Source organism: Lissotriton helveticus, chromosome 4_1, assembly GCF_964261635.1.
Source record: "Lissotriton helveticus chromosome 4_1, aLisHel1.1, whole genome shotgun sequence".
Taxonomy (NCBI): Eukaryota; Metazoa; Chordata; class Amphibia; order Caudata; family Salamandridae; genus Lissotriton; species Lissotriton helveticus.
The window spans coordinates 830651574-830663040 of NC_136063.1; the positions used below are offsets into that span (position 1 = coordinate 830651574).

The window sequence follows — 11467 nt, forward strand, 5'->3', positions numbered from 1 at the left end:
TTGTGTCCCTCAAGCAACTGCCCAGCGTGCCCATGCATTAAGACTGCACTGTTTAGCACGTTATGCAACCAGATTATTGTTATTACCCTTTTTGCAAGACAAAATTGCAAATTGGGAGTTATTTATTAGACCCAATAAATTCTGACCTAGCGTTAGCCACATCAATTTTTGTAGGGCCTTATAAATATCAGTCCAAACACCGGCTACTCATAATGAGGACTTAGGTGTGCTAAAGATTGAATTCCTGTTAAATTTTGGCAGATTAAAAAAGGGCCAGAAAAAATACCAGGATTCGCGGATTCTGGTGAGTAAGCCACACAATTTGAATGTTATGCTTGATTTCATGGGCAAAATTTGTTCTAGGCGACAATTATCACACCCAATAAATTGCAAACACCTCAGCGTTGGATTTTATCAGTTGCTGATTGAAGTGCACAGCAAGACATTGATCATTAAACGGGGAAGCGGTTGAGCAAGTTCCTATCTTGACAATTTTTCAGTGGTGGAACTGATTAGAAGACACAGATGTCCTGTCATTGACATCAGTGGTGATGGAATGGCCAGCAATAAGATGTATTCTATTTTTAACTCATTTATGATTCTTTTTTCAGATGGAAACACCCTCACATCCGGACATTCCGCCGTCACCCAAAATACCACTTCAAGCAGTACCGTCGATTGGAACTCAGCAACCGCCCTGTAGCACCATCCAATTCATCTCCTTGTGACAGCACCAACAAAATGTGAATGTAAAAGAGTGCAATTGCTATAAAGAGCTAATTGCACTTAATTTCTCCAAGGCATTATTGATAGGTAGAAAACGCTGGCTTTAACTGTATTTTTGAGAGACATTTCCTATTCCCTAACCCCATTTCCTACTTTCTCAGGGAGTTTACGCCGTTTTCGATCACCAGTAAATGCTCATGGTCTTAGGTTGTTTTACAATGTCAATGTCCATATATATTCATTATGACTGTCATTTTTATTCAGACTTCTCATATCTCGGCAGCTTCAGAAGAGTGGTTTGCTCTTCAGCATTGCCTTTGGTCTTCCCTTTTGATGAGTTCCAAATATCAGTCACATGGCTTATTTAATTCCTTTACCGCTTGTGCCTGCACCTGCCCTGATGAAGGAGGTACCTCGCGTTACCCCCATTTTGTTGAAGAATCTCCTTACGGTATTTTCGAGAACAAATCGTATTCCACGACGTATTCAAATGTCTCTTTCATCTCTTCTATCTCTTGATGCTCTTACAGACCTCGCAGACGTAAGTCCACTATGAGGTGTGGCATGCCACATGACTGATGAGACTCATTACAAGGTTGCTTTTCAATGCCCGTCTACCTTTCAAAGAAGGTGGGTCTTTGAATTGTTAGTAAGGACCAGCATCAAGAGCTATCAGGACTAATTTGACCAGATTTATGTAAATTTCTTCAATTTGGCTACAACATCTCAGCAAATCCTAAGAAGCATACCAATGAACCAGAATATTTCAAACATGCTAGTTACACAGTGGCAAGTAGGAATATTGAGACAAAAAAATTCCCATATAGTTTTCTACACCCTTCCTGTCGAAGTAACTGATCAGGATTCCAGGGTGCTCATTTTACAAAGGTCAGTAAGGGTGTGTAGGTGATGGGTTCTTGCACAATACCAGCAATGGGAGGGTGAGACACCGGAAAGTGAGCATGCAATCAGGGCCGGCCCTAAATTGAATTATCCTGGATACTCAGTACCACTATAATGGACCCAACTAGACACACCAGAATCCATTTATTACGGGGATGGCACACCCCAAGCACCCCCTTGGGTCACTCTGTACCTGCACCCTAGTACTATCTCAGATGCTTGTTTGGGTCAGCTATTAAATGCCTCTGCAACCCTTGTGCAGTGCTGGTGCCACAGGAAAATCCTCATTCATTTCCATTTGAATCTGAACGATGGGACTCCGGTAGTGTGGGCTGGCTGGACATTATGGGCTGGACATTATGGGCTGGACATTATGAGCCGGACAGAGTTCCCTCAAAGCTTCACCCACCTAAGGGACCGATCACTAGCAATAAAAGTGGCATATTTTTTGTGACAATTTTAGGACTTCAACTTCAGCTTGACACACCAGGAATCTTTTTGAAATAGCAACAGAAGTCAAAAAGATGAATAATAGAGTATTTTAAGGGACATGCATTTTGGTATCAGTTAACTATCCGTTAGTCAGTGCTCTTTACACAAATGTAAGCACCCCAATGTGCTCTTGATTATGTAAATGTAAATGTAGGTGTACTTATATAGCGCAAACCTGTCACCCAAAGAGCATCCTGGCGCTTGCTTAGGGAACCCGTCCTGGTATTCCCCTGTGAGAAACCCCGGCAGGGTGTCCACAAGGTGAAAGCCAGGCATCCCGCCGCGAGGGGCCGTAGTGGAGATTAAGCAAGCTATTGCCCAGAGTTGCAGAGTGTGACCCCGTGAATCGAGTAGGCACCGGAGCGAGAATTGTCGAGTCCGTGGAATTTTTGAGCCCGAGACCCGCCGAGGCGGGGAATCGAACCCTGGTCCACGGTCGATCTCAGCTTCCGGGTCTGCCGCCTCTAACCACTGAGCCACGCTTATGTCATAGGCAGTCGTGGTTAACTATTACGTTAATGAGGATCTGTAGTACTTGACTGCAATTTGCCACACACTCTTTAATTTTAATGTGTTTGTTTTGTTCATTTGCACACAAGATGGTTTCAAAGTAAGCGTCTTGAATGCTTTCCATTTACAGAAGAGACAATACTGTCAAAATGTTGTTGCCAATGTAGGGTGTAAATAAAGCATACAATAAAAAGGCAGCTGGGTATCTGAGCTTGTGCTCACCATCTTTTCATTTTAATGTTTGGCGTTAGTTATGCTATCACAAAGGAAGAATGTAATTACATTCATCTATTTTTAACTTTGAAAAATGTTTATGTGTGCTGGTCCATCGAGATGTGACTGCAAGTCACATATCTTCTAAGCATCCGAGGCTCTCTATTGCATCTTCAAAAAATATGTATTTGTGATTAACTTCTGTATTACTAGGTGACAACTGCACAATTGTACATTCAAATCAAAATATTGCTTACAATGATACTATGGGGCTCATTAGGATGTTGGTGGGAGTCGGACCAACACCGACAGCACGGTGGTGGCTTTTTAGCTAGTTGCAGGGTAAATAGTGAATTTTCTCCACCATTTAATTGGCTGATGACTCACTGGAAGAGATTATCTACTATTGGGCTGGAGGCCTTGCAATTATCAGAGAAACGTCACAATTTACCCGGCTGCTGGCTAAATGGTAGAGATTTTGCACTGTTTGTCTGGCAGCCATGCGAATAACAATAAAACTTCACTGTGTATCACTGCAAGCTAAGTAGGGGAGATTATGTACTTTGTGGCCAACAGACACGCAAATAACAAATAAACTTTAGTATTCACCTGGCCTGTGACAACTAATTGACATTATGCTCTGTATGACCCGCGGTCAAACAATTAGCAGAGACATTTCGCTCTTTGTTCAGCTGCTGGCAAAATAGAAGCAATTATGTACAATGTGGCCTCAGCCTTGTCAATAGCAAATAATCTTCATTTATCTGGTTGCCGGTTAAATAGAAGAAGTTGTGTACTATTTGACTGGTGATCATGCAAATAGCAAAGAAAATTCACTGTGTACCTGTCTGCTGGCTAAATAGCTGAATGATTTCCTATTTGGCCAATGGGCTTTCACATAGCAAAAATAATTCTGTATTTACCTATTTGCTGACTAAATAGCAGACATTTGGATTATTGCGCCTAGTGCAAATTGCAAACGGCACTTCACTTCAGATAGATCAGCAAACAAGTAATAAACACAATAGCCATTATCTGCTTATGCAAGTTAGGGTCATAATGTATTATTACACTCACAAAAAGTAGTTGCAAGTTGCACAATTTGTGAATTAAATAGCATTTTGCAAACTAAACTGGACATTATTGAGTTGATTCACAAAATACTGAATCACAGGGGATTACAAAACGACCTGACTAATGAATGTTCTTTAGGCATGTGGAAATGTGTTATCTTCTGTGATTGGCTGTAATCACAGGAATGGTGGCCTGCTATGGCAACACACCACCTTCCCTGTGACTGCATATCAAAATGGAAAACGTTTTTAAAAAGCAGCCCATGTTCCTTAAAGAAGCCTGTGCTACGTTTAAAAAAGTTTTCCGCTTAGGAAAACTTCAATTGGAGAAGACAGTGGTCAATAAGACCACTGTTTTCACCCCAAAGCAGCCAACATGATTCCCAAAGTGAAAGGGACCCAGCCTCACCCACACCATGGCTCCTCTGGAAAATGCATAGTAGAACATTACAAAGATCTGTCCCCTCCATTTGTGCTGGAGAGCCAGAATACGGTCTCCTGCTATGTGGGTCTCCTATATACAGCAACACCTATGCCCCTGTGTTTCAGGCATGCTAAGACTTTTTACCATTTGACCATGGAGTCCATCCCCCTTAACATTCCAAGTAAGGAAGGTGTACCTAGTGGGATTGTGACTTCATTATGTGTGTGGTTCACATGTTGCCACCTCCCCACTCACTGTCTCTCTCCCCTCCTGAAAATAGGTAACCTGTCCCCTTGAAATAGGTTTGGGTACAAGACCAACATGAGAACCCAACTTCCCATCCCGAGCCAAGCTGGCAATGGTCAATCAACCAGCCAAACCAATGCATAAGAGGTAGCATAAAACCGTTCAATAAACCCCCAGTAACAGTCCGTCTGCCATGGCTTCTTGCAGGTGGTTGGCTTCTCTTGCAACTGCCACCACATCGCAGTAGCCTGGATCCCTCGTAGGTGTGACTACCCGCCATTATCTTGGTGCTAAGACAACAGGGCAGGCCAACATGTACCGAGTATCCAACTATCATTTATGCACTCCTCTCAGCTCATCGCCGTGGTACCCCAGGTCACTTTATTGTGGGCTTGGTGAGTAAGAGTCCCCAAAAAGCCATAGATGCTCTGCTGTCAGCAGAGTGACCGCTAGTTCACATCGCAAAGATCCCCATGTGCCCTCTGTGTCTGTTGAACCAGGAGATGACTCGGTCTGCTGTTCACTGATGACTTCTGGTCCGTGGGGCGCTGAGGCTGATGCCACATCGAGAGCCACCACTCTCTCCAGCACTGTCTGAGATTCAAAGGGCAAGTCAGTCTTCCCAGCCTTGCTCTTCTATGTCGTTTGCTCTTTGGTTGAGGTGACTTATACCATGTAACAGCATCTGTCCTGCTTTCTGAAAATCTAGCCAGATCCAAGCACTCTCCGGATCATTGAAGAGTCACATTTTCTCCTCCACCATGATTTTCAGGCGAGCAGGTAATAGCAATTCAAAACGGATTCCTGTGTGCCAGAAGGCCTTTTTGATTGCCATGAAGGGCATTTACTTCTTCTGTACTGCCATTGCATAGTCTGGGAATATGGCAACCTTGGCCCCCAGCTACTTTGATGTTACTGAGTATGGTGCACCCTCTGCACACCAGATCCCTATCCCTATAATGCAGGAGACTTGCCACCACCAGCCTCGCCAGTGCCCATGGTGGTGGAGTGTGCTCCAGCACACAGTGGACACATTACAGCACAAAGAACTTCGAGAGTCCCCGCTGGGCCACTTCTGCCGTCAGCCAACTTTCCAGGTGAGTGACCATATCTGCTCCATCTATTCCCTCAAGTAAAACCCACAATCCGGATGTTGTTGTGCCAGCTGTTTCCCTCTGCATCCTCTGTTCTCCAGTCGAGACTCTCCACTCACGTGGAAAGGTGGTGGACCTGGTCTTAACTGCAGACAGACCTCTTCCAAAGAGTCACATTTGAATCGGTCTGTCAACTTACAATGGTCTTTCTGGAGGATATTCAGGTCGATGGCCACCTTGCCTATTTTTCCCTCCTTCACCTGTCTGGAGGTGTGAACCATGCTGAGTATCTGGTCCAGTTTAGCCCGAGGGTGCATCTTTCTGTGATTGGCAATTCGGGTCCTCTTGTGGCAGTGTGGCTACCCCAGATCCCTACTGCTGCCATCTGGATGCAAACCTAACAGACTGGGACTCCCCATCCTGATCAAGATCTGGAAGTCAGTTAGGGCACCATCAACAAAGCAAAGAGGAAGTCATTCCGAAGCCAGAAGTACAATGTCCAACCTCCACAGAGGAGGCCAGAAGGGGTGGGGGCACTACTAGCCCACCAAGGACAATCCAGTCTTTGTAACTGACCAACGGGTAGGTTCCTCAATGTAGGGATTGTTCATTGAACACCCTCTGGAACAAAAAGTCCTCCCTGGGGGCCAGCGGATCCCCTAGTCCAAGCATCTAAGCCCTTTTTGCCTTCATGCAGGTAGCCCCTTTGCCCCCTCAACCACAACAAGGTATTTCACCACTGGAGCTAGGCCCTCAGGCCTTTTGGGGGCACCCAGATCCCATGCTCCCCCTCACCTTTCCCCACACTGCTCCCTACCAATGTCCATTTGTGCTACTGACAACAGCTGTTAAGCCCCGGGGGGGCCTCCTGCCCCATACATATCACCTAACGTGCCCTCTCAAGTTGTCCACTGCCTCTTGGCCATGCTGTCCTGGTAGTCTGCTATGCTGATGGGTGCCTCTCCCTTCTCCTGGCAGTGTTCCTGTCCACCTCCAACTCCTCCAGTCTGATCAGCTCTGCCTCCCCCTCCAGAGGACCAGGGGTCAGTGCATCATGGCAGGGCCCTCCACCAGCTTTCTTCGCTCTTTAGGCCACCTTGGCACCCAGCATCATCTCTTCCGGCCACGGCAGCAGAAATCAGGGGCACTCACACGACAGCACCACTCCCCGATAGACGACCTCCTCTGATTACGGGTGGCATCTTTTCTGCTCAGCTCCTCGGGCTCTAGTCCATGCCCCACCATGCCCGTCAAAGCTGCCAAAAGTTCTACACCTAGGGCTGCCACAAATTTTGCCAGCCCCTCTTGTGCGTCAGGGTGGCTGGGGATCGGTGATCAACGCGCAGCCCTCAAGGACTTGCAGCCATCTTGCAGCACAGTCAGCCACACCACACCTTATTTACAGGCACTGGATGGCTGGGTTAAGGGCAACAAAGTACAAACCTTTGAAGGGATCATTAGATTAATTGTGAAGGATCACATATTAACTGACTGTTCTTCAGATAAATTGTACCCACATCAGGCGGACTCTAAGCTGCTAGCTCCAAGGAATTGGGCAAGACCACTGTGGGAACTGGGGCCACCAGTTCCACGGGGGTAGCTTGGCGTGAGCAGGTAGGCACCCGAAAGATTAGGTTTAAAGTGACTATACAGCACACACACCCACTGAGACAGGACACGCACACAATAACTGACACCACACCAGCTGATTTGTTAAAAGCAATACTCTTTTATCTAAGACCGAATCACCACTGGCAAATCATTCAGGGTAATCCAGTAGCAGCTTCCCCATTAACTCATTAGTAACATCTCATTGTAAAAGCATTGGGACCTCCAGCGACATTTCCTTGGTGAACCAAGGTAAACATTTCATTAAATAACCATAGGCAGTCCTATTCTTCTGGAATTCAGGCAACATTTCATTAGGGTAGCAGTAAAACCATTTGTGTAAAGGAACAGGCGAAATTTCATTAACCAGGCCGCATTAGCAATTATTCTCAGCAAGATCCTTGAATCAGCAGGGCCTGTACTAAGGTCCTCTCTGCTCCTGCAGCCTAGAAATAACAGCCCCCTAATCAGGGGTTAACTCTTTTAATCAGTTATGACCAAATGTTTAATGTGGGCTCTGGCTCAGTCCCGAAAACGGGGGGCCAACAGGGCCCAACAACAGTCTCCCAAGGGGAGGGGCGGTCTCGGGGCCTCCCTCTGGCTCTCTGGAGGCAGCGCGTTCACTCAAGCTACCTTGTCCTTCAGGCCTACTCGGGCCCCTTGCGGTGGTTTTTGGGCTGGATAGGAGGGCTCCTGCCCTCCGGTAGGTCTCACTCAGCCTGGGGCTGCTGTGGGCCAGTCGGGAGGCTTGCGAGCTCTGGGGAGCCTCCACGCCGTGGAGGAGTTGGTCCCGGGCCTCCCGATAACTCCTGGGGCCCTGGGACCAATCGGGAAAGCGCGCCCGCTGCCACCAATGGGAGTGTGGCCTGCGGGAGCGTGGCTCCAAGGCCCAATGGGTGTGTGGCGCTGGCGGGGGCGGGGTCCAGGACGCGCCTCCGTCACGTGATGGCAGATCCCGGCTTCAGGGCCTAGCGCGGCCCCCTACGAATTCCAGCAGCCCTCTCCTGACACAGGGGGCCACTGCAGCGCTACTCCCAGCGGGGGCCTCCCTCGGGCGAGCACCGGGCCGTGCGGTGAAGATCAGCAGCACTTCAGGAGCTCCCAGAGGACCGGGGCTGCAGCGGTGAGTTGGGGAGGACAGCGCTTCTAAGGTGCAGCGCTTCGGGATGCAATCACGGCTCCTAGGGCCACGGCGCTCTGAGGGCACAGCGCTTTCAGGACACTCAGAGCGCTTGATGAGGCAACGCCTCGATGGGCACAACAATGGTCTCTGGAGTCAAAATTATAGCGCTTCTCAGGGGGCACAGCAGGAGAGCGCTTGAGGGGCAATTTAGGCAGTTCAGGACCACAACTGCAACAGGGCAGTTCAGGGGGCACAGGCTGAGCAGGGGAGCGCAGAGATGACACAGCGCCGGTACCTGGTTGATCCCCAATAGTTATTCTGGCAGACAAATGTTCTTCTTGGCGCTTGATGGTTCCGGCGCCCTTGTGAAGCAGTTTCTTGGGGGGTGTTGAGTTGGTGGCTTGAGGACAGGCTGGTTCCTCTAGCTCACTGCAGGTGGGTCCCTGGGTTCCCCTCACGCTGGGTCAGATCAGTGGGTTTGGTTAGAGTCCCTTACTCAACTTGGAAGGCAGTGCCTAGGTCCAGTCACTCCCAGTGGTATAGGTTCCCCCCTAGTCCCTACCGCCTAAGACTCCTGCGTAGGTTCCCCCAGGTCAGTGATGCCCCAACTGTCTAAGAAGGTTCCCTCCTTTCTTTAAATATACCCAGGTCAGGTGACCACTCTCTAAGGCGGCAAATGGAGACCCCTCCCCTATTCTGGAAGGTTCCAGGAGCTTCCACAATCTTAATATGGGCAGAAAAGGCGGGCTGGTGTTGCAACAGTATCTAAGGGTCCCAGCCAGCTCCTGGCTACTAAGGTGCTACTAAAAAGACCACTCCATAGTATCAGGGGCCTGTGGCAGCCATGTTGGTAGTAGAGAGCACCTGCACCTTAGCACTGATTGGCAATGGTAAGATGCCCGGAGACCTAGGTCCAATGAAAAATAGGGTGGAAAAAACAAGGCAAGGGCGAAAAAAACAGGGAAAGACCACCCTAGGGCTGACAGGTCTAACAACCACTGATGAGTAGGTTCATACCAGAGTAGGGGAGACTCAGCGTGCACCAAAAGGGCACCCACTGGTGACCGATCCAAAGTTTTGACTAGCATAGGGATGGGGTGGGAAGTTGCCACCAGAGATCTCAAAGGGTACACAGTGGCCACCCTATTGTCCATGGGTGGGGAGAGCATTTGGCTCACTGGCCTCCTATTATGAGGAAATACAGGCGGTGGCCAAAAATCATTAGAGTGGAAGTGAAGTCTCCGAGAAATACAGATGCCAGTGTAACCATAGTGATGGCCTAAATGGTTTCCCCAGACCAGATTCTGCTAGAGGAGGTGTACGAGATTGTCAGTGCTCACAATGTCACAAAGTCGCATCCCATGGTTGTGGTGGACTTTGAGTGGGGAGGTGTTAGTGGCCCAAATAAAGTATCTGTGTGTGAAGAAGTAGAAACGAGGACCCTTGCTGCAATGCAAGGTCTTTCTGAATGGGTTTGTGTAACCACAAGAGCACAGAGGACCCAGAGGGAAAGTCAAGAGACCTTGAGCCTAACATAAAGGACCAGGTCCCTAAGTTCATGAGAAGGGTCAGGAAGGCTGGCAACCTAACTCCTAAGAGTCCACAGGGCCAGAAGGAGTCCAACCCTTGGTACGGAAGACCTGGTACCTGAAAGAGAAACTGCTTCTCTAGGTGACTTGCGAGAACTGGCAGATCTCCAGGGAGCAGGGGATCTCTCCAGGGAGGGCCTGTGCAACTGACAAAGAACATGCCCTACTCTTGAGGACCCGTAACGGTTGGCTGACAGGAACAAGGGGATACCAGTGGTACCCATAAAGTATAGTGAGAGGAGGGCCTCCTGTACAGTGAGGCATGGGTCCCCAAGTAAGAGGCAACCAGAAGATTGGTGGTCTCCCAGCAGTACAGGGAGTTCCTCCTTAACGTAACCACAATACCCCTTTAGCTGGGCACCTGGGCCAGACTAAGACCCACGAAAGGCTGGTCAATAACTTTTACTGTTACAATTGGGGTGGGGTCGCACACTACTCACACACCAGCGGTATCGCCCCTAAGGACTATGGTAAATGTAGTTATGTGTTCCGCGATGCATCTTCTTTCGATTCTCTGCTATCTTCGCTGTCTTCGCCATCCCTGGACACGTGTTTCGGGGTATCACCCCTCGTCAGCAGGGATAGGCCGTGTTCTGGGGTTGCCGGTGGCTGCCAAATATCTGCCAGGTTTAGTACCACTCAGGCGCATAGGTGCGGGGTCCCAGGCTCGTCAGTCAACTGCTCGAGGGAGCTTTAACAATACAATTGGGGGTGGGGTCGCACACTACTCACACACCAGCGGTATCGCCCCTAAGGACTATGGTAAATGTAGTTATGTGTTCCGCGATGCATCTTCTTTCGATTCTCTGCTATCTTCGCTGTCTTCGCCATCCCTGGACACGTGTTTCGGGGTATCACCCCTCGTCAGCAGGGATAGGCCGTGTTCTGGGGTTGCCGGTGGCTGCCAAATATCTGCCTCACTATCTACCACGCTGCTGCGCTCGCGCTGGCACTAGCGCTGTATATTTTAAAACCTCCTTGTCTTGTATTTGGGTTTGCTTTTGTTGGAAACTTATCCCCTGATTTTACTCGCCTTACCTGTAGCTCGCGCCCTCACTCCCCTCACCGCATTTAAAAAGAGCATCTCTTTGTTTACAAAGCACCACCACTTTGGTGGGTCCGGGTCCTGGGGCTTAACTGTGGGCGCCATCTTTGATTGGGGCATTCCATCCGGCGGCGGCCGCCATTTTGGAGCGGACTCGCGCACTTAGGGCTGACTGGAGCGCCTATTTAAAGTCGCTCCCTTACGCGCAGCGGTACGCGCAGGTGGACGCCTTCGCTTAGCCTGAGTCATGCCGGAGTCATGCCCGTCTGCGCCCGTCAGCGTCCCGGAGGCGCCGGGGCGGCGGTGGACTGCGGCCCGGTCAGGTGAGGGGGGAGGATGATCACTTACACCTCGGCGAGGCTGCGTGCCATGCAGACCTACTCCTGCTCTTGTCGCTCGGTTTTTCCGGGGCGTTTCAGGG

General features: G+C 49.2%; 1 protein-coding gene across 1 annotated transcript in view; it reads left to right on the plus strand.

Annotated features, from left to right (window-relative positions):
* Nucleotides 1-2871, plus strand: part of LOC144828072 (adhesion G protein-coupled receptor E3-like) — a 359420-nt gene extending 356549 nt beyond the window's left edge. The window contains exon 18 of the mRNA XM_078686209.1: nt 612-2871. Coding sequence (XP_078542335.1) covers nt 612-703 — 92 coding nt within the window. The 3' untranslated portion in view covers nt 704-2871. The remainder of the gene's footprint in view (nt 1-611) is intronic.
* The last annotated feature ends 8596 nt before the right edge of the window (nt 2872-11467 follow it).